The 23,971-nt window shown below is 47.1% G+C and overlaps 1 protein-coding gene across 1 annotated transcript; it reads left to right on the forward strand.

The window, feature by feature from the left end:
• The first annotated feature begins 20,764 nt into the window (after positions 1 to 20,764).
• Positions 20,765 to 21,400, forward strand: LOC103653222 (pollen allergen Phl p 2). The gene has a single exon (XM_008680182.3). It carries the CDS (start codon positions 20,835 to 20,837, stop codon positions 21,195 to 21,197), a length of 363 nt encoding a protein of 120 aa, XP_008678404.1. The 5' UTR covers positions 20,765 to 20,834; the 3' UTR covers positions 21,198 to 21,400.
• Positions 21,401 to 23,971: the final 2,571 nt, after the last annotated feature.

Raw genomic sequence — 23,971 nt, forward strand, 5'->3', positions numbered from 1 at the left:
CTAATTTGAATGGATGGATGTATGTATGCTTGCAATCACATAGAGAACGATCCGGTTGAAGAGCCCGAGGAACTCGCAGGAGAAGCCCCTGAGCAGCAGTCGGTTGGTGGAGGAAAGTGTCCCTTGACCTATCTTTGTCCTATTCATTCTTTAATTCACCTCCCGCTTTACACATGTATACCTAAGGATTGCCTAGCTTTGTTATCCATATCCTTATTTACCTATTTGGGTTGGATTATTATTGCTTAACTTTATGCTATTGCTCAACTCTAATCAATGAACATGATGAGATTATCTATGATACGCTGTTTTCCCTTCTCTTATCATGATGTTATACTTGTGGTCTTCAAGGGGGCTCGAGCGGTTTCTCGAGTGCCTCTCCGTAAGGACCTGTTCTATGGATGACCGCCCGGGAAAACAGTGCAACCATGAGGGTGGAATGGGGTGCCCTTAGCTGAATAATTAGAGGAACCGGGGTGTAGTTCGCTTAGCCGTCGTGCCGTCAATGGGGCTCGGTGTATGCGGCTCGCTCTACCAAGGTTGATTTGTCCCTTGGGGAGGGGTGCGGTACATTTAGGAAACCTAACGGGCGACTACAGCCCCGGGGAATCTTTGTAAATGCTACGTAGTGATGCCCTGCTGGGTCACCTTGGTAGTGATCAATGGAGAGTCATGATCTCCGGACAGAAAGGGAATCACGGCTTGTAGGTAAAGTGCACAACCTCTGCAGAGTGTTTGAAAACTGATATATCAACCGTGCTCGCGGTTATGAGCGGCCAAGGGAGCTCCAGTGATTAGTGGTACTTGATCAGAGATACTTTGGTTTACAGGTGGCAATGAGACTGATGGTTTTGGTTATGGCTATGGTGCTGGTAAGTGGTATTCTTTCCGTTTGGAAAGGGTACATCGGGCTAATAACTTGGGTTAATGCTAAAACCTGGCTTTCTATTAGTAAATAATAATCTGACCAACTAAAAGCAACCGCTTGACTTATCCCCACATAAAGCTAGTCCACTACAGCCAAACAGGATACTTGCTGAGTATGTTGATGTGTACTCACCCTTGCCCTACATACCAAATCCCCCCCATCCCCAGGTTGTCAGCATTGCAACCACTGCTCAGGCGAAGATGAAGCTGTGGAAGGAGACTTCCAGGAGTTCCAAGACTACGACGAGTTCTAGGCGTGGGTTAGCGGCAACCCCCTAGTCGGCTGCCTGTGAAGGCCGCGGTTATCTACCTTTCGTTTTCGCACTTTGATTTATTGTAAGGACTATATGGACGTCTCAGACGTATGATGTAATCGACTATTATTTCCCTTTTCAATACCATTTTGAGCACTGTGTGATGATGTCCATGTTATGTAACTGCTATGTACGTGAATAACTGATCCTGGCACGTACATGGTTCGCATTCGGTTTACCTTCTAAAACCGGGTGTGACATAAGGTGGTATCAAAGTCGTGCTGACTGTAGGACCGCTAACCTAGAATAGAATGGTCGTTCTAAGGACTATAGACCTTTGTCCCTGCCTTGACTTTGATATCCCTTCAAAAGTTGGCCATACCGACCAAAACCATGTTCTACTGTATATTATACCTTGCTGAAAATTGTGTTTTATTCTAATCCTTCATTTACTTATGGTTCATTACTTGCTGGTCATATTAATTCTGTTCTCACTCTTTTGCTTGCGGTGTCTTTTGTAGATGGCTCGACTTAGACACACTGAACGAAAGTCCGTCATCCCCTTCTTACCCTCCCGCCTTGCTGAGCGTCCGCTTCGCCGTCCCGTGGCTGGACAGTCCAGCCACTTGGAGAGACTGCACCACCGCCTGCATGAGGAGCAGGAACGTCGACGACAGGAGCAGCATGGCTCTTCTTTCTCGCTCCAACAGGAGATAGAGTCTGTGAGGAGCTGCTCCCCTGTGCTTCCCCTGGAGGCGCCCCCTGCACCACCACTGGGCGCCCCAGCTTCTGGAGTAGCTGCTGGAGGAGACCCAGATGACGGAGGTGGCGACGACAGCTCGAGCCACGACACCGACCTCTCTGCTGACCAGGAGCCGGAGGGATGGGTTGCTCGACCCATCACTCGCGACGCTGCTCGCGGGTGTCACTTCCACGATGCGCTCGACACCCTGCTACGTCGGGCACTTAACCGGCGTACTTGGTCCATCGAGTATCGCTGTGTGGTCTACCAGCATAGTCGCGGGGTCTACCCAGACCGCTGGGAGGCGACCTGCTTGGTGTGCCGTCCGGAGAACAGTCTCCAGGGTGCGGAGGCCTGCTCAGAGCACTATTCTATCTCTGAGCGAGACTCAGCTGAGGCAGCCATGCAAGATGCTGCACGGCGTGCGCTTTCGCACTACTGCTTGGTTCTCGGTGGGTTAGCTGACGGTCTCAACCTGAAGTATTACCCCCACCGTCCATCTGGCAGCACAGGAGGCGTGATTGTTTTACCTGTCGGTGAGGACAATCCTAGGTTGAGCAGCACGGTTAACCTAGCCGTCGTGCTAAACACGGAGCTAGACCATGCATTAGACGAGCTGAGTAGGGCTCATGCTGAGATCGCCCTGCTGCGGGCTGAGCGCGCGGAACGTCGTCACCTGGATGACGGTTCCCCCGCTCCCGTCGGGACTCAGCACCCGTACCGCTCACCTCGGCGTGGACACCAGCCTTATGGCAACCCCGACTGCAAGACCAAGATAAATCTAGAACCATAGATCGTTAGAGTTGGATCTTGTAATTAATACAAAATATACATACATAGAAGCTACAGTCTTAGTGTTAGTCTCGCCCTTAGTTAGTCTTAGTTAGACAGGGTAGTTTGCTATATCCTGTGCATTTATGTTTGTCATGATGAACTATGTTTGGTTTGGATCTTTGTAATGACTGTCACCAGAGTGTGGGTATCCCCTGCATTTTGGTTTACCTGTTATATGTTAATGGAGTTAGCTATATAGTTGGGAAACCTTTTATTCCACTTTCCTCTTTATCTGAGAAGCTGTGTGGTCTGTGTTGGAGATCAGTGAAGATGCTCATCTGTTCAGTGCTGTTGAAGAATTCTATACTCTTTTCTTATGCTGCAAGATTTGCAAGATCAGTTCTGATGTGTGGTTGCATTCTGCAGATATCAGAGAACGGGCGCAGAGGAGGAAGGCGTGCTTAGCAGGAGCGAGCCGCTCAGCAGGAGGAGGTGCCCCAGCAACAGCACCTGCCGCCCCCGCCCCCGATGTCGATCGAGCAGATGTTTCTGATGCAGACTCAGGCAGTTCAAGCCATCGGTCAGACTTTGGCCGCCATTCAGCAGCAGCAGCAGCAGCAACAGCAGCAGGCCCCACCTCAGCCTCAGATGCCTAGAGACAAGCGTGCTGAATTCATGAGAGGTCATCCACCAACGTTTGCTCATTCTTCTGACCCCATGGATGCTGAAGACTGGCTGCGCACTGTGGAGCGGGAGTTGCATACCGCTCAGTGTGATGATAGGGAGAAAGTCTTGTATGGTCCCCGTCTGTTGAGAGGAGCAGCTCAGTCATGGTGGGAGTCTTACCTCGCCACCCATGCCCACCCTGACACCATCACCTGGGAAGAGTTCAGAGGAAGCTTTCGTCAGTACCATGTTCCGGCAGGTCTGATGACAGTGAAGAAGGAGGAGTTCCTGGCTCTCAAGCAAGGGCCATTGTCTGTCAGTGAGTACCGGGACAGGTTTCTGCAGTTGTCTCGCTATGCTCCTGAAGATGTCAACACCGACGCCAAGCGGCAGTACCGTTTCCTGAGAGGCTTGGTTGACCCTCTGCACTATCAGCTGATGAATCATACCTTCCCGACATTCCAGCACCTGATTGACAGAGCAATCATGACGGAGAGGAAGCGTAAGGAGATGGAGGGTCGTAAGCGTAAGATCAGTGGACCCCAGCTTGGAAGTAGCAATCGTCCTTGTTTCTCAGGCAATCAACCTCAGCAGTTCAGGCAGAACCAGCGTCCACCTCAGCAGCATCAGCAGTTCCAGAGGCAGGATCCTCAACATCAGTACCAGAACCGTCAGAACAATCAGTCAGGAGGTCAGTTTCAGAGGCAGAATTAGCAGGCACCTCGTCTTCCGGCCCCAGCAACCCAGCAGAACAGTCAGGCAGCACCAGCTCAGGTTGGAAACAGAGCATGTTTCCACTGTGGAGAGCAAGGCCACTGGGTGATGCAATGTCCGAAGAAGGCAGCCCAGCAGCAGTCAGGCCCCAATGCCCCAGCAAAGCAGAACGTGCCTCAGCCTGGAGCAGGCAATCGCTCTCAGCCGCGCTACAATCATGGGAGACTGAACCACTTGGAGGCTAAAGCAGTTCAGGAGACCCCCGGCATGATAGTAGGTATGTTCCCAGTCGACTCCCATATTGCAGAAGTGTTATTTGATACTGGAGCAACGCATTCTTTCATTACCGCATCATGGGTAGGAACACATAATCTTCCAATTACTACCATGTCAACCCCCATTCAAATTGACTCAGCCGGTGGTAGAATTCGAGCCGATAGCATTTGTTTGAATGTATGTGTGGAAATAAGGGGGATAGCGTTTCCCGCTAACCTCATAGTAATGGGTACTCAGGGCATAGATGTCATCCTAGGGATGAATTGGCTAGATAAGTATCAGGCAGTTATCAGTTGTGATAAGAGGACAATCAAGTTGGTGTCTCCACTAGGAGAGGAAGTGGTGACCGAGTTAGTCCCGCCTGAGCCAAAGAAAGGAAGTTGTTATCAGATAGCTGTTGATAGCAGTGAAGCAGACCCAATTGAGAGTATCAAGGTTGTGTCCGAATTCCCAGATGTGTTTCCAAAGGACTTACCGGGTATGCCACCAGAGCGGAAAGTTGAATTTGCGATAGAGCTTCTTCCTGGAACCACCCCTATCTTTAAGAGGGCTTACAGAATATCTGGACCAGAGTTGGTTGAACTTAAGGAGCAGATTGATGAGCTGTCAGAGAAAGGTTACATCCGGCCAAGCACCTCGCCTTGGGCCGCTCCTGTCTTGTTCGTGGAGAAGAAAGATGGCACCAAGAGGATGTGCATCGATTACCGAGCTTTGAATGAAGTCACGATCAAGAACAAGTACCCTTTGCCCAAAATAGAAGATCTGTTCGACCAGTTGAGAGGAGCCAGTGTGTTCTCCAAGATTGATTTGAGGTCAGGTTATCATCAGCTCAGGATCCGACCTTCGGACATTCCGAAGACAACATTCATTACCAAGTATGGTTTGTATGAGTTCACTGTGATGTCTTTTGGTTTGACCAATGCACCAGCGTTCTTCATGAACTTGATGAATAGTGTATTCATGGACTATCTCGATAAGTTTGTGGTGGTATTCATTGATGACGTTCTGATTTACTCTCAAAGCGAAGAAGAGCACGCGGATCATTTGAAGATGGTATTGCAGAGATTGCGAGAGCACCAGTTGTATGCAAAGTTGAGCAAGTGTGAGTTCTGGATCAGTGAAGTCCTGTTCTTGGGTCACATAATCAACAAAGAAGGATTGGCTTTAGATCCGAAGAAAGTGGCAGATATTCTGAACTGGAAAGCGCCAACAGATACTCGAGGAATCAAGAGTTTCATTGGAATGGCCGGATATTATCGGCGATTCATTGAAGGGTTTTCGAAGATTGTGAAACCAATGACAGCGTTGCTAGGCAACAAAGTTGAGTTCAAGTGGACCCAGAAATGTCAAGAGGCCTTTGAAGCGCTGAAAGAGAAGTTGACAACAGCGCCTGTCCTAGTCTTGCCTGATGTGCACAAGCCCTTCTCGGTGTATTGTGATGCTTGCTACACAGGTTTGGGATGTGTGTTGATGCAAGAGGGAAGAGTTGTGGCTTACTCGTCCCGACAGTTGAAGGTTCATGAGAAGAATTACCTAATCCATGATCTAGAGTTGGCAGTAGTGGTTCACGCATTGAAGACATGGAGGCACTACCTGTATGGACAGAAATGTGATGTTTACACAGACCACAAGAGTCTGAAGTACATATTCACTCAGTCAGAGTTGAATATGAGGCAGCGAAGATGGTTAGAGTTGATCAAAGACTATGAGTTGGAGATCCATTACCATCCAGGCAAAGCAAACGTAGTGGCAGATGCTTTGAGCAGGAAGAGTCAAGTCAATCTGATGGTCGCTCGTCCGATGCCTTATGAGTTGGCCAAAGAGTTTGACAGGTTGAGTCTCGGATTTCTGAACAATTCGTGAGGAGTCACAGTTGAGTTGGAACCTACCTTGGAGCGGGAAATCAAAGAAGCACAGAAGAATGATGAGAAGATCAGTGAGATCCAGCGACCGATTCTAGATGGCAGAGGCAAAGATTTTCGAGAAGATGCAGAGGGTGTGTTATGGTTCAAAGACCGCTTGTGTGTTCCCAATGTCCAATCCATTCGGGAGTTGATCCTCAAGGAAGCTCATGAGACAGCCTATTCGATTCACCCTGGCAGTGAGAAGATGTATCAAGATCTGAAGAAGAAATTCTGGTGGTATGGAATGAAGAGGGAAATCGCAGAGCATGTGGCTATGTGTGATAGTTGTCGAAGGATTAAGGCAGAGCACCAAAGACCAGCTGGATTGTTGCAACCATTGCAGATCCCTCAGTGGAAATGGGATGAAATCGGTATGGATTTCATAGTCGGATTGCCTCGCACTCGAGCCGGCTACGATTCCATTTGGGTAGTAGTGGACCGCTTGACCAAGTCAGCCCACTTCATACCTGTCAAGACCAACTATAGCAGTGCAGTATTGGCAGAGTTGTATATGTCTCGGATCGTTTGTCTTCATGGTGTGCCAAAGAAGATAGTGTCAGACAGAGGAACGCAGTTCACCTCTCATTTCTGGCAGCAGTTGCATGAAGCCTTGGGCACACATCTGAATTTCAGTTCAGCTTATCATGCGCAGACAGATGGCCAGACCGAAAGGACCAATCAAATTCTTGAAGACATGTTGAGAGCCTGTGCGTTGCAAGATCAGTCCGGATGGGACAAGAGATTGCCTTATGCAGAGTTTTCCTATAACAACAGTTACCAGGCCAGTTTGAAGATGTCACCATTTCAGGCGCTTTATGGAAGGAGTTGTAGAACTCCGTTGCAATGGGATCAGCCTGGAGAAAAGCAGGTGTTTGGGCCAGACATTTTACTTGAAGCTGAAGAGAACATCAAGATGGTCCGAGAGAATCTGAAGATAGTGCAATCGAGGCAGCGAAGCTATGCAGACACAAGAAGAAGAGAGCTGAGTTTCGAAGTCGGAGACTTTGTCTATCTGAAAGTGTCACCGATCAGAGGAGTCAGAAGGTTCGGAGTCAAAGGCAAGCTAGCACCCCGCTACATTGGTCCGTACCAAATTCTCTCAAGGCGTGGAGAAGTGGCCTATCAGCTCAGTCTGCCAGAGAATTTGTCCGCTGTGCATGATGTCTTTCATGTGTCTCAGTTGAAGAAGTGCTTGCGTGTGCCAGAAGAGCAGTTGTCAGTGGAAGGTCTCGAAGTCCAGGAGGACTTGACCTACGTTGAGAAGCCAGTGCAAATCCTTGAGGTTGCAGACAGAGTCACCCGAAGGAAGACCATCAGAATGTGCAAAGTTAGATGGAATCACCATTCAGAGGAAGAAGCAACCTGGGAGCGTGAAGATGATCTGATGGCTAAATACCCTGAGCTCTTTGCTAGCCAACCCTGAATCTCGAGGGCGAGATTCTTTTAAGGGGGATAGGTTTGTAACGCCCTGAATTTGGGGGTAGAATTTTTTCTTCTTTTCTCTCACCAAATTCAGGCGTTACTCTTTCCTTTTTCCCTTTTCTTCTCGCTAAGCCTTGACCTTTTCTAAAAGTTATAGCGAGAATTAGCTCGACATCTTGTGTTACCAAAACCTAGAACTATTTTTGTTTGTTGCATCATGCCGGATTATGCACTCTTTTGTTTGCGGTTGAGTGAAGTGGAGAATTAGGCATATAAGAAAATGTGGAAATTAGAAAAAGAAAAGCCTTTTCTTTTCTCTCTCCCCCCCCCCTTTTCTCCCCTTTTGGCCCAGCCGCCCCTTCCCCTTGGCCCAAGCGGCCCAGCCGCCGCTCCCCCGTCGTGGGCCATCCTGGCGGCCCAAGCCGCGCCCCCCTCCCCCCTTTGGGCCCAGCCGGCCCAACCGCCCCCTCCCCTTTTTTCTTTTTTCCAAAAATCCCCTCCCCGCGGGCCTCGCCCGTCATCCCCTCTCTCTCTCCCTCTCCCTAACCCTAACCGCCGCCGCCCTCTGCTTGCCCTAGCGCCGCCGCCGCCCCTCCCCGGCGCCGCCGCCGCGCCGTCCTCTCCCTCCGGTGAGGCTTCTCCCCCCCTCCTCCCTCCTCTCCTCCCCCTCCCTCCTCCTTCCCTCCCGTCGGCGCCCTCCCCCGCGCCATGGGCGCGCTCGCTCGGCCCCGGCGAGCTCGGCCGCCCGCCGTCCCCGGCCGCGCCGCCTCCGTGCCCGGCCCGCCGCCTCCCGGCGAGCTCGGCCGCCCCGTGCCCCGGCTCGGCCGCCCTCTGTCGCGCCCCGGCTCGGCCGCCCGCCCCCGCGCTCGGCCTCGCCCGACCGTGTCCTTGCCCGGCCGTGTCCTCGCCTGGCCGCGTCCTCGCTCGCCCGTGCTCGCTTGCCCCGGCGTGCTTGCCCGCTCGCCCCATCGTGCCTTGCTCGCGTCGTGACGGCCCCGGCGTGGCCTCAAGCTCGGCCCAGCGTGCCTATGGCGCGTGGCTTTGAGCTCGGCTAGCGCACGGCCCCGACGTGCGCACGACTAGTTCGTGGCGTGTGCGTGCGGCCTCGCGCGTGTGCTCGCGTAGTGCGCGTGCCTTGGCACGACCCGTCGTGTCCCCGTCTACCCCCAGACGCCCCGTCTACCCCCCTGTACCCTATGCACGCTAATTCCGTTGTTCATATTAATAAGATACGAGTCTCAATTTGGAAATTGGTTACGTTAGTTAATTTGTATAGCTAATCGTCTAACTCATTCAATGTTAATCTACTAAAAGTGGTCACGTTTACATTAGTGCATGTAGCTAATTCTTTTGTTAGAACCAATTGGAACTAGAGCACGTGACGTCTAGTTATTCGTTTACCCGTAGTGCACCTCGAGCGTAAGCCTTAACCCCTGCGAGACCTTCCCTCGTTTCTTTCTAACCAAGGTAAATTCATTATCGTATGTGATATTCTATGCATATTTACTTTATTTGTTCTCTTGTATGGTGTACTGTTTATTTCCTAATTTGAATGGATGGATGTATGTATGCTTGCAATCGCATAGAGAACGATCCGGTTGAAGAGCCCGAGGAACTCGCAGGAGAAGCCCCTGAGCAGCAGTCGGTTGGTGGAGGCAAGTGTCCCTTGACCTATCTTTGTCCTATTCATTCTTTAATTCACCTCCCGCTTTACACGTGTATACCTAAGGATTGCCTAGCTTTGTTATCCATATCCTTGTTTACCTATTTGGGTTGGATTATTATTGCTTAACTTTATGCTATTGCTCAACTCTAATCAATGAACATGATGAGATTATCTATGATACGTTGTTTTCCCTTCTCTTATCATGATGTTATACTTGTGGTCTTCAAGGGGGCTCGAGCGGTTTCTCGAGTGCCTCTCCGTAAAGACCTGTTCTATGGATGACCGCCCGGGAAAACAATGCAACCATGAGGGTGGAATGGGGTGCCCTTAGCTGAATAATTAGAGGAACCGGGGTGTAGTTCGCTTAGCCGTCGTGCCGTCAATGGGGCTCGGTGTATGCGGCTCGCTCTGCCAAGGTTGATTTGTCCCTTGGGGAGGAGTGCGGTACATTTAGGAAACCTAACGGGCGACTACAGCCCCGGGGAATCTTTGTAAAGGCTACGTATTGATGCCCTGCTGGGTCACCTTGGTAGTGATCAATGGAGAGTCATGATCTCCGGGCAGAAAGGGAATCACGGCTTGTGGGTAAAGTGCACAACCTCTGCAGAGTGTTTGAAAACTGATATATCATCCGTGCTCGCGGTTATGAGCGGCCAAGGGAGCTCCAGTGATTAGTGGTACTTGATCAGAGATACTTTGGTTTACAGGTGGCAATGAGACTGATGGTTTTGGTTATGGCTACGGTGCTGGTAAGTGGTATTCTTTCCGTTTGGAAAGGGTACATCGGGCTAATAACTTGGGTTAATGCTAAAACCTGGCTTTCTATTAGTAAATAATAATCTGACCAACTAAAAGCAACTGCTTGACTTATCCCCACATAAAGCTAGTCCACTACAGCCAAACAGGATACTTGCTGAGTATGTTGATGTGTACTCACCCTTGCCCTACACACCAAATCCCCCCTCCCCAGGTTGTCAGCATTGCAACCACTGCTCAGGCGAAGATGAAGCTGTGGAAGGAGACTTCCAGGAGTTCCAAGACTACGACGAGTTCTAGGCGTGGGTTAGCGGCAACCCCCTAGTCGGCTGCCTGTGAAGGCCGCGGTTATCTACGTTTCGTTTTCGCACTTTGATTTATTGTAAGGACTATATGGACGTCTCAGACGTATGATGTAATCGACTATTATTTCCCTTTTCAATACCATTTTGAGCACTGTGTGATGATGTCCATGTTATGTAACTGTTGTGTACGTGAATAACTGATCCTGGCACGTACATGGTTCGCATTCGGTTTACCTTCTAAAACAGGGTGTGACAAATTCAAATGCACATCTACTTTCAATTCCCCTTGGAAAACCTCCACACTTTGATGGAGAGGACTATTCGTTTTGGAGTCATAAAATGCGTAGTCATTTATTCTCTCTCCATCCTAGCATTTGGGAAATTGTAGAGAATGGGATGCACTTCGATAGTACGGATAACCCTGTGATAATTAATGAACAGATTCATAAAAATGCCCAAGCTACTACTGTCTTGCTAGCTTCACTTTGCAGGGATGAATATAATAAGGTGAGCGGCTTGGACAATGCCAAGCAAATCTGGGACACCCTCAAGATATCTCATGAGGGAAACGACGCCACCATGTTCACCAAAATGGAGCTAGTGGAAGGCGAGATGGGGAGATTCGCGATGATCAGGGGAGAGGAGCCAACTCAGACTTACAACAGGCTCAAGACCCTAGTCAACAACATCCAAAGCTATGGAAGCACAAGATGGACGGATCATGATGTCGTCTGACTCATGCTAAGGTCATTTACTGTTATTGACCCCAATCTTGTTAATCTTATTCGTGAGAATCCCAGGTACACCAAGATGACGCTTGAGGAGATTCTTGGAAAATTTGTGAGTGGACGCATGATGGTGAAAGAGGCTTGATACGTGGATGATGCTCTAAACGGTCCACTACCCATCTACGAGCCTCAACCTGTTGCTCTTAAGGCAACCAGTAGCAGGGAGGCGCTTCCAAGCAAGGTGGCACAAGTGGAGGCTGCTGGCCTCAACGAGGATGAAATGGCGCTTATCATCAAGCGCTTCAAGACCGCGCTTAAAGGACGCAAGGAGTACCCCAACAAGAACAAAACAAGGGGAAAGCGCTCCTGCTTTAAATGCGGTAAGACTGGTCACTTTATTGCAAATTGTCCCGATAATGATAGTGACCAGGGACAAGAGAAGAGCGGGAAGAAGGAGAAAAAGAAGAACTACAGGAAGGCAAAGGGTGAGGCGCACCTTGGAAAGGAATGGGACTCGGACTGGTCCTCCTCCGACTCTGATGACGAAGGACTTGCTGCCTCAGCCTTCAACAAATCCTCACTCTTCCCCAACGAACGCCATACATGTCTTATGGCCAAAGAGAAAAAGGTACGTGTTCGGGACACACCCAAGTACACTTCATCTAGTGATGAAGAATCGTCCGATGAGGAAGTAGATTACTCTAGTTTATTTAAAGGTTTAGATAGAGCCAAAGTAGAGAAAATTAATGAATTAATTGATGCTCTAAATGAAAAAGATAGACTGCTAGAAAAGCAAGAGGACATATTGTATGAGGAACATGACAAATTTGTTAGTGTGCAAAAATCCCTTGCTTTAGAAACTAAGAGAAATGAAATGCTATCTTCTGAGTTATCTGCTTGCCATGAATCTATCTCTAGTTTAAAGAGCTTAAATGATGAATTAAATGCTAAGCTAGAAAAAGAAAATGAAACTAGTTCATGTGTAGAGCATGTTGTTATTTGTAATAGATGCAAGAATTTTGATGTTGATGTCTGTAATGAACATCTTATTGCTATTACTAAATTGAATGATGAGGTGGCAAGTCTTAATCACTTTTGCAAGTCTTAATTAAGACTTGCAAAAGTGATTTTGATAAATTGAAATTTGCTAGGGATGCCTACACTATTGGTAGACACCCCTCAATTAAGGATGGACTTGGTTTTCGAAAGGAAACCAAGAACTTAACAAGCCAAAAGGCTCTCGTTCTCAACAAGGAGCAAGAGAAGGCTCCTATGGCTAGTAGTCCTCAAAGGAATAATGTTTTTATTTATGATAGGAAAATTGCTAGTCATAATAAGAGTTATGCTCATACTGCTTACAATGATTCACATGCTATGTTTGCCTCTAGCTCTACTTTTGTGCATGGTAGAAGTAGGCCTAGGAAAAATCATGTTGTGCATCATGTGCCTAGGAAAATGTGTAATATACCTACTACTGTTTTCCATGCTTGCAACACTTCATTTGTACTTTCATGTAAGAATGAAAAAGCGGTTGCTAGGAAGTTGGGAGCCAAATGCAAGGGAGACAAGACTTGTATTTGGGTTCCAAAAATTGTTGTGACTAACCTTGTAGGACCCAACAAGAGTTGGGTACCTAAAACCCAAGCTTAAATTCCTTGCAGGTTTATGCATCCGGAGGCTCAAGCTGGATCATCGACAGCGGATGCACAAACCACATGACAGGGGAGAAGAAGATGTTCACCTTCTACGTCAAGAACAAGGACTCCCAGGATACGATCATCTTTGGAGATAGGAACCAAGGCAAGGTCAAAGGCTTGGGCAAGATAGCCATCACCAATGAGCACTCCATATCGAATGTATTTCTAGTAGAGTCGCTTGGTTACAACCTTCTATCTGTAAGTCAATTGTGTCACATGGGTTACAATTGTCTTTTTACAAATGTTGATGTATCTGTCTTTAGAAGGAACGATGGTTCACTAGCTTTTAAGGGTGTATTAGACGGCAAACTCTACTTAGTTGATTTTTCGAAAGAGGAGGCCGATCTAGATGCATGCTTAATAGCTAAGACTAGTATGGGCTGGCTGTGGCATCGCCGTCTAGCACATGTTGGGATGAAGAACCTTCATAAACTTCTAAAGGGAGAACATGTGTTAGGACTAACCAATGTTTGTTTCGAGAAAGATAGGCCTTGTGCAGCATGTCAGGCAGGGAAACAGGTGGGAAGCACTCATCATAGCAAGAATGTGATGACAACATCAAGACCACCGGAGCTTCTTCACATGGACCTCTTCGGACCCGTTGCCTACCTTAGCATCGGGGGAAGTAAGTATGGTCTTGTAATTGTTGATGATTTTTCCCGCTTCACCTGGGTGTTCTTTTTGCAGGATAAATCAGAAACCCAAGGGACCCTAAAGCACTTTCTAAGGAGAGCTCAAAACGAATTTGAGCTAAAGGTGAAAAAGATAAGGAGCGACAACGGGTCCGAGTTCAAGAATCTGCAAGTTGACGAGTATCTTGAGGAGGAAGGCGTCAAGTACGAGTTCTCTGCTCCCTACACACCACAGCAAAATGGTGTGGTAGAGATGAAGAATAGGATGCTTACCGACATGGCAAGAACGATGCTTGGAGAGTTCAAGACGCCCGAGCGGTTTTGGTCGGAAGCTGTGAACACAGCTTGCCACGCCATAAACCGGCTCTATCTGCATCACCTTCTCAAGAAGACCTCCTACGAACTCCTTACCGATAATAAACCCAATGTCTCCTACTTTCGTGTATTTGGGAGCAAATGTTACATTCTGGTGAAGAAAGGTAGACTTTCTAAATTTGCTCCCAAGGCAGTAGAAGGGTTTTTGCTAGGGTATGACTCAAATACAAAGGCGTATAGAGTCTTCAACAAATCATCAGGTTTGTTTGAAGTCTCTAGCGACGTTGTATTTGATGAGACTAATGGCTCTCCAAGAGAGCAAGTTGATCTTGATGACATAGATGAAGATGATGTTCCAACGGCCGCAATGCGCACGATGGCGATTGGAGATGTGCGACCACAGGAACAACAGGAGCAAGATCAGCCATCTTCCTCCACAATGGTGCATCCTCCAACTCAAGACGGTGAACAGGTACCTCAAGAAGAGGGACAGGATCAATGGGGAGCATAGAAAGAACAAGTGATGGAGGAAGAAGCACCACGTGCCCCTCCAACTCAAGTCCGAGCAACGATCCAACGACATCACCCAGTTGACCAGATTCTGGGTGACATAAGCAAGGGAGTAACTACTCGCTCAATATTAGCTAACTTTTGTGAGCATTACTCGTTTATCTCTTCTATTGAGCCCTTCAGGGTAGAATAGGCCTTGCAGGATCCAGATTGGGTGTTGGCCATGCAGGAAGAACTCAACAACTTCAAGAGAAATGAAGTTTGGAGCCTGGTGCCACGTCCAAAGAAAAATGTTGTGGGAACCAAGTGGGTGTTCCGCAACAAGCAAGACGAGCACGGGGTGGTGACAATAAACAAGGCTCGACTTGTGGCAAAAGGTTATGCCCAAGTCGCAGGTTTGGATTTCGAGGAGACTTTTGCTCCTGTGGCTAGGCTAGAGTCTATTTGAATTTTAGTAGCCTATGCCGCTCACCACTCTTTCAGGCTATTTCAAATGGATGTGAAGAGTGCTTTCCTCAATGGGCCAATAAAGGAGGAGGTATACATGGAACAACCCCCTAGCTTTGAGGATGATAGGTACCCCGGCCATGTGTTCAAGCTCTCTAAGGCGCTCTATGGACTTAAGCAAGCCCCAAGAGCATGGTATGAATGCCTTAGAGATTTCTTAATTGCTAATGCCTTCAAGGTTGGGAAAGCCGATCCCACTCTTTTTACAAAGACTTGTGATGGAGATCTCTTTATGTGCCAAATTTATGTCGATGACATAATATTTGGTTCTACTAACCAAAAGTCTTGTGAGGAGTTTAGCAGGGTGATGACACAAAAGTTTGATATGTCGATGATGGGCGAGTTGACCTACTTCCTTGGGTTCCAAGTGAAGCAACTCAAGGACGGCACCTTCATCTCCCAAACGAAGTACACACAAGATCTTCTCAAGCGGTTTGGGATGAAGGACGCCAAGCCCGCGAAGACACCGATGGGAACCGACGGGCATGTTGACCTCAACAAAGGAGGTAAGTCCGTTGATCAAAAGGCATATCGGTCCATGATAGGTTCGTTGCTTTATTTATGTGCTAGTAGACCGGACATTATGCTAAGCGTATGCATGTGTGCTAGATATCAATCTGACCCCAAGGAATTCTTAGATATTTAGTTTCTATGCCTTGCTTCGAGATTTGGTATCCAAAGGGGTCTACCTTTGACTTGATTGGATACTCAGACTCCGATTATGCCGGGTGCAAAGTTGATAGGAAGAGCACATCAGGGACGTGCCAATTTCTAGGAAGGTCCCTGGTGTCCTAGAGTTCAAAGAAACAAACATCCGTTGCCCTATCCACCGCTGAGGCCGAGTATGTTGTCGCAGGACAGTGTTGCGCGCAACTACTTTGGATGAGGCAAACCCTCCGGGACTTTGGCTACAATCTGAGCAAAGTCCCACTCCTATGTGACAATGAGAGTGCTATCTGCATGGCGGATAATCCTATTGAACACAGCCGCACTAAGCACATAGACATCCGGCATCACTTCCTAAGAGACCACCAGCAAAAGGGAGATATCGAGGTGTACCATATTAGCACCGAGAACCAGCTAGCCGATATCTTTACCAAGCCGTTGGATGAGAAAACTTTTTGTAGGTTGTGTAGTGAGCTAAATGTCTTAGATTCACGTAACTTGGATTGATCTATAGCATACATGTGTTCTATGCCTTTAATCATGTTACTTTGAAGCATTTACATTACTCGTTGTAAATTTGTGGTGCTCAAGTTGTACAAGACCTCCCCAGACCTCACAAGTCCATATGCAAATGGTGCACATATTTAGGGGGAGATATGCTACAACTTGACCCTTTGAGACTGTCGGTTCCCTAAAACAAGGGTACCCTTTACTACAGCATGAAGACGCGGTGCCCACGCGACTATCTCTAGTCGCGTGGTGAACAGCACCCGACCCCACCACGTGGACGGCTCCGGGGCCGCCACATGGCCAAAGAAGACGATATACTCCAAGGCATCATCAGTGAGTCCGGACCCCATGGGAGGGTGCCGGACCCCTGTGTATACAGGCCGGACTTCCGGGTAAGATCCAGGACCTCCACGGGCATGAACCGGACCCCTGGGACTGGTCCCGGACCCCTCTGTGTGGGGTCTGGGCCACTCACAGCAGGGTCTGGAGATTCTGGGACAAAGAATGCCCAGGCCTTAATCAAGGCCAGGCGGGGGTCCGGAGCCGACACGTGTCCGGACCATACCGTGTACGTCTCTGCTCCCCGCTCAGGTAGAGCCCCGATGCTGCCACGTGGCCTACAGCCCGTGACGTAAGCCAGCGGGCGGAGCCTGACGTAAGGCCTCTGGCCATGCGACCTCTGCATTTATTGCGGATAAGGCGCACCGCCTATCCATTCCACTGGCAGGTGATGTGCCGCCTCGGCATTAATGAGCCTTGTCCACTCCACTGGCAGGCGATGTGCCGCCTCGGCATTAATGAGCCCTGTCCACTCCGCTGACGGGCGGCGACCAGGCCATCCTGCAGGCGGCGTGCCTGTCCATTCCGTTGGCAGGCAGTACGCCCCTGCTGTCGCGTGTACTACGCTCATCATGACTCGCGTGTTACCAAGGAAGCAACCGCGACATATCAATACTGTATGCACTACAGACATTATGGCGCTCGGAGATCGCCCAGGCGTTATAGGCATTAGTTATTTCCTTCCATTTTGCCCCTGGGCCCACATGTCAGGGCTTAGTATCCTTGTACGTACCCCCCTTGAGCTATAAAAGGGAGAGCACACGACGTTACAAGGAGAGCAGACTCAGACTCACTTACACGCTCTCACACTCACTCAAACTCACAAGTTCATACAAGCTCTCAAGCTCAATACTACACACAGTGGAGTAGGGTATTACGCTCCGGCGGCCTGAACACTCTAAACCCTTGTGTGTTCTTGTGTTCTTCCCGATTCCATCTAGCAGACAAAACGCTTAGGCCCCTCCTCATCTTAGGATTTAGGGCGGGTGCGTTCCTCCACCCGGCAGGAGAATTTCCTCTCCGACATTTGGCGCGCCAGGTAGGGGACTTAGGCTTTAGGTTTTTGCTTGTTTTTCTGCTCAACACCATGGTCCACATCGTCGAGCACCATGATTTCATGCCCGAGGACTTCCTGGTAGAGGAAGAGGCTGCGTCTTCCACACCTCGGGCCACCAACCTCCCTGTGCCTGGTGCTGCTGTTGTGCACTCTGCGCGGCAGCACACTCCTGCACAGACATCCAAGGCATCTAGGGCTGCGCCTGGGGCGCTGTTTGCAGCCAGGGAATTGCTGCGCCACCCTCCTAGCTCCACGGCCTCGCCGGGGGCCATGAAGCAGTGGCATGACGATGTCGATCGTTTGCTCGACATGGCGCACTCTGGCTCAGCTAGGCCTAGGCCTCGGTCGTCCCAGCGTCAACATGAGGCGTCGGCGTCAGTGCGCTCGCCCTCTGTGAGGGCCGCACCGACTGAGGACCTACGGGCGGATCTCAACCGCAGGCGTGCGGGAGAAGACACCCCAGCCTCTCTGGAAAGGTCTAATGATCTGCGGGCAGAACTCAACCGCACGCCTGTATTAGTGTACTCACTTCCAAGTTCATACTTATGCTCTCATTGCCTTTTTGCTCTTAATTGACATTTTTGGTGAGGCAATGGGGTTAAAGGGCCAAACCTGATCCCGTTTTGGTGCTTAATGCCAAAGGGGGAGAAATTAAGGCCAAAGCAACTGGATCAACCAACCACTTGAGAATTTTGAAAATAGTGGAGTTAGAATTTTTTATTTGTCCAAAATACCCTAATTGCAAAATTTGGTCTCTTGTGGGGGAGAATTTTGATTATGAGAAAAGGGGGAGTTTTTGACACTTGATCAATTTCACTCTTGGATTATCTCTCTTTGTGCCCAAACAAGCGTGTTTGACTTAGAGATAGGAAAATGAATTTGATTTGCAAAAACAAACCAAGTGGTGGCAAAGAATTATCCAAATATGTCAAATCTTTTGCAAAAATGATTTGGTCCATTTGCATTGATGTTGAACTTATTTTGGTTGCTTTTTGAGGTGTTGGCATAAATCACCAAAAAGGGGGAGATTGAAAGGGAAATGTGCCCTTGGACAATTTATATAATGTTTTGATGATTAAGTGCCCAACATGTTTAATTAAGTTCTTATGTGCCAAATAAAGTGAGAAGTGCAAATCAAGGCAAAAGGTATGTTTCTAGACTTGGTAAATTATTTTATGTACTAACATGGTTATCCAAGTGCTAGAAACAGTGACTAAAGAAGAAGAGAGGAAAAGGGAAGGACTTGGCTCTGTGCAGCCAAGCTTCAGCTCGGTCTAGCACACCGAACTGCCCGGTGGTGCACCGGACAGTGTCCGGGGCGCTAGGCTGGTTTGCGATGAACTCGCCGCTCTCGGGATTCGACGGTGGCGTACGGCTATAATTCACCGGATTGTCCGGTGGTGCACCGGACTATCCGGTGAGCCAACGGTCGCTAGCACCAACGGTCGGCCACGAAATCTGCGGGCAACGCGTGGCAGCTCCAACGGTCGGTGGGGGGCACCGGACTGTCCGGTGTGCACCGGACAGTGTCCGGTGCGCCAACGGGCCCGGAGCTGCAACGATCGTCTGTGCCTGATTTGGAAGGAAATCACGCACCGGACAGACTACAGTAGTTGTCCGGTGGCGCACCGGACTGTCCGGTGCGCCACTCGACAGAAGGCAAGGATGGCCTTCCATGTTGATCTTCAACGGCTCCTAGCTGCCTTGGGGCTATAAAAGGGACCCCTAGGTGCATGGAGGAGTACACCAAGCATTCTCTGAGTATTCTAAAGCATCCAGACTTCGCTCCCGCGCATTCGCTTCATTGTGCTAGTGATTTGGGCTCCATTCGAGTAGTGCACTCTCTGAGTTGTCATTTGAGCTCAAGTCGTCACTTGTGTGCGTGGTTGTGCTGCGTATTTGAGTCTTGCGTGTGTTGCTTCTCCCAACCTTACTCTGTGCTTTCTTTGTGATCTTTATTGTAAGGGCGAGAGACTCCAAGTTGTGGATATTCCTCGCAAACGGGATAAGACTCTAAAGGAAAAGACCGTTGTATTCAAGTTGATCATCGGATCACTTGAAAGGGGTTGAGTGCAACCCTCGTCCATTGGGACGCCACAACGTGGAAGTAGGCAAGTGTTACTTGGCCGAACCACGGGATAAAATCGCGTGTCTCTTGTGTTGCATTCTCTATGATTGTTTTGTCCACAAGAACTCGTCTCATAACTACTTAGTCGCACTAACACTTCTATAACTAAGTTTTGTGGCTATTTAGTGGTTGATTGTACAGGATCACCTATTCACCCCCCTCTAGGTGCTCTCACTTATCCCATTCATATTTTCATGCTGGAAATCAGTTTCTTTGATTTTTGGTGGATATCATTTCTTCATGAAAAATACATAGGAATTAGCCTTTGGTACTATCAAAAATGGTCATTCGTGGTCGTTTTCAGCCAAAACTATTGGTCGTGTACTCAAGGATCTTTGGTGAGAGGTTCCTATTACTTACCCCATACATATTTCCTTGTTAACATTTAGCTTCTTGTATTTTTGGAAGAGACTTTATTCATGAAAAATCCATAGGTGTTAGCGTTTAGTATTGTCGAAAATAAACGTTCAAGCCTGTCATGGGTGTAGTAAATCCAAAGGACTCATTGTTTATGAGCAGAAACTAGATAGAAAAATATTGTCTCAGCTAGGTACATCCTAGTGGCCCTAGAATGTCTGAGACTCAATAGATCTAGACATCGAAAAACCTGAAGTTAGTAAACTAGCTAACAAAAAAATGTGAAACATGAAACCGGCCCGAGATCATGGGATGTCCAAAATCTACACAAGAAAATGGATTGAAGAAACAACACATGCTTGAGTGTCTAGATTGCCATGTTTGACATGTCGGAACCAACAAAAGTCTAGAAATCATAATCCAAAAGGAGCAAAAGGAGTGGAACAAGAGTGAAGATGATTTTTTGTTTATAGTTTACTTTATTTTATATAAGAATTTAATAAGGGAGTTGAACAAGAGTGAATGTGATTTATTGTTTATAGTTTTTAAAGGGCATGGAGTTGAACAAGAGCGATGTTGATTTGATGTTTATAGTTTTTAAAGATGATTTGATGTTTATAGTTTTTTATAAGGAAATAAGTAGGGAACTCATGATGACTACATGCTTTTGCTTTTCGTTTCTTTTTTTATGAGAGGAGTGCATGTCATGCGTTTGTTTTGAACTTTTGCATGAGAGGAAAAGAGCTAGGACCTACTTATAGCAATGGTATACATGTGTTAGTCTTTGAACTAGCTGGCCAGGGTTCTGTCAAGGAACAAAAATAGCCGGCCAGCGATGTCTGTGGCGTGCCATACGTCAATATCTAGCTCCCTTGTGTCCATTGTCCATAAATACATGCTCATCTGCAACATCGATCTCCACACACACACACACATCCATCAAAGAAACAGGCACACAAGAACAAATACCTCGCCACCAACAATGGCCTCCAGGTCCTCCATCCTACTTGCAACGGCGATGCTGGTTGCGCTGTTTGCGGTTGGTTTGTGCACCACCCCGCTCACCTTCCAGGTTGGCAAGGGATCCAAGCCTGGCCACCTGATCCTCACCCCCAATGTTGCAACCATATCTGACGTGGAGATCAAAGAGCACGGGGGCGATGACTTCTCCTTTACGCTCAAGGAGGGCCCGACCGGCACCTGGACGCTCGACACCAAGGCCCCGCTCAAGTACCCCCTTTGCATCCGCTTTGCTGTCAAGTCCGGTGGCTACCGCATCGCCGACGACGTCATCCCCGCCGATTTCAAGGCCGGCACCACCTATAAGACCACACTCAGCATCTAATCAGCCTCTGATGATGAATTATATTTCAAAAGAGCTCACCTGGCGCTCACGTTAGCAAGACAATATTTTTTCTATGGTTATTTTGTGGCGCCAAACCACCCAAGAAATATGTGATGCTACATGTCCCTTATGATGCCTTGTTGTGTTGGGTTGATATTATTACATAAACTAAATAAATTATTCATTTAAGATTTTAGGAGAAATATGTTGATATGGTCTACCTCCAATTAATCAGCTAAGGGCATCCCATTCCACCCTCATGATTGTACTGTTGTCCGAGGCAGTCTCTCAACGAACATGTCCTTACGGAGAGGTACTCGGGAAACATCCTGAGCCACCTAAAATGCCATAAGTTCATAATCATAATCATAATGAATCATAGTACCATAAATTAATTCTCATCATGTTCATTGATTAGGGTAAAGCACTAGCATGTAGCTGATTATAATAACCCAACCCAAAAAGATAATCAAGGACAGGATAAATAGAAATCTAGTCAAGCCTTAGGTTATTCATAGTATGCAGGATAGTGAATTATAAAGTAAATAAGACATAAAAGGTCAGAGGACACTTGCCTTCACCAAACTGTTGATGCTCAGGGCTTCTCCTGCAAGTTCCTCCAACAACGCAGACGGAACGTTATCTACGCGAGTGCGAACACACATTCAACATTCTTGTAACAGAAAGGAATAGTACACCATACAAGGGAAAACATTATAAACACGTGCAATACAAAATGGTGTTCGTTTCTACGGTCACACCAGAAAAAAGAAACGCTGAGATCGAAGCTACGATTGAGAAGTTATTGCGTCTACGTTGTACAAATATGAAATAGAACATTTAATTCGACATACTTACATTAATCGACATTTATTAAATGTAAACTAGAACTATCGCCTAATTTTAATTAATTCTCGTTACACAAGCAGCTCTCGGTTAATTAAACAATTTAAATTATATTAGGGACTCTAAGTGAGACAAATTAATGACGCGAGATAAAGTACGCAACGCGCGAAACAACACGTCAGCACGCGCACGGCGTGCGGACCAACACAACACATAAGGACTAATAAATAGATAGCATGTTCAAACTAAACAATTATTAATAAAGAATATTTCGATTAAGGTTAACCATGTTATCGTTTATTTATAAATGCGCAAATCAAGACCCTAATTTAGATTTTAAATTAGTAAGCTACATTATTAACCATCGGTCAAACAAACATTTAAATAAATTAAATAAATATGTAAAAAGCAGAGAATAATGATACAAACATGTAGACAATTTTAATATGAATCTAACGCGACTTGAATGGAGTGAATCGGATTTAAAACACAAAAGATATCACGATTTTAAATTGAAAATCCTATCTGCATGCAGTTTTAAAATTCCAATGGGGTTTTTCGCAAAAAGACCATCTACTTCCTCCCTCCATCATCTTCTCTCACCATGGCAAGGAAGGGGAGGAGGGATGGGGGCCGCGCAAGGGGGGGAGGGAAGGGAGAAGAGGAAGGTGCTGCGAGGGGGAGACTGAAACGAAGAATTTCCATACACAACAATAGTGGAGGGCTCACCGGAGAAGACGACCTCGCCAGAGCCGAGGACAAATTTGGCGATTGACGATGAACCGTCAGTTAGATCGACGAATCGAAGTCACTGGGACGAAGATCTCGACGAGACGAAAACTGCGGTACCCTCAGATTCCACCGACGACAAAAGTAATTGCTCACCGAAGTTGTCGCCGTCCTGAACTTCGGCGAGCAATTTCGGGAGTTTTAGATCTAAGGGAACGAGTTTCGAAATTCGAAAAGAGCTCCACGAGAGTATTCCAGCCATATATATTTCTAGGGTTTGAATAAATTTTATTTTCGTAATTATCCCATTTTTAAAATTACAGATAATTCCACAAAAAAGCTGAAATCATTTTTAATGCTCGAAAAATATCTCGATGGCTCTAAAAATTCTAGGAAAATTCCTAGACATGTTTTGGCACCCAATGAACTCAAAAACCATATTTAGCACTTTTGAAAATGTTTTTAAGTAACTCAAATAAATGTATTTTTAATTTTAGAAAATAGAAAAATATTCATAAAAATATGAAAATTTATGGGAAACTTCTATAAGACATATGAACATGTTTCAAAGACTTCTTGCACTTAGAAACACTATGCAACAGCATGAATGCAACAACCATTACACTTCTAGAGCCCACGACAACATAGAACAAAATAACTCTCTATTGTTTTAATAAAGGGAAACACTACTAAAAAATCACCCTAATGCCACGACAGATATTGCAACAACAATATTTTTGTTGCTGTTGGGACATGCTTCGTCACCGAAGGTCATGCAGGAAGAAGCAGCTTCGGCTGAAGCTGTTTGTATGAGATACCGAAGGATGCAGTTCATGAAGCTTCGGAAATGCAAACCGACTTAAAGATAGAATGACCCTTTAGCCCATAAGAGTTCGAGTCATTGTTGTAAACTTTTATGAGGGGTATGATTGTAATTCCTCACAGGCTGGGTCCTGTGCCTATAAATAGTGAACAGTATTCCTTTACTGTTCACGATTTTCCGGTATTTGCAATCGCTTCACTCGGGAACCAATCTTTGCCAAGGCAGAGGTATAATTGTATTCAACACTTAAATATAATGAATGGATAAAATATGGTTTATTTATGATTCATTTACCTTTGATATTCTATATTTTATGTCATCGTATACAATCTGTTAGAATTCAATTACGGAGATATGACCTTCGTAGTAATTGTAT

This window comes from Zea mays, chromosome 4, assembly GCF_902167145.1.
Source record: "Zea mays cultivar B73 chromosome 4, Zm-B73-REFERENCE-NAM-5.0, whole genome shotgun sequence".
NCBI classification, from domain to species: Eukaryota; Viridiplantae; Streptophyta; class Magnoliopsida; order Poales; family Poaceae; genus Zea; species Zea mays.

Bases quoted from the DNA above. Each gene is read 5' to 3' on its own strand.
- LOC103653222 (XM_008680182.3), top strand. From the start codon at position 20,835: ATGGCCTCCAGGTCCTCCATCCTACTTGCAACGGCGATGCTGGTTGCG.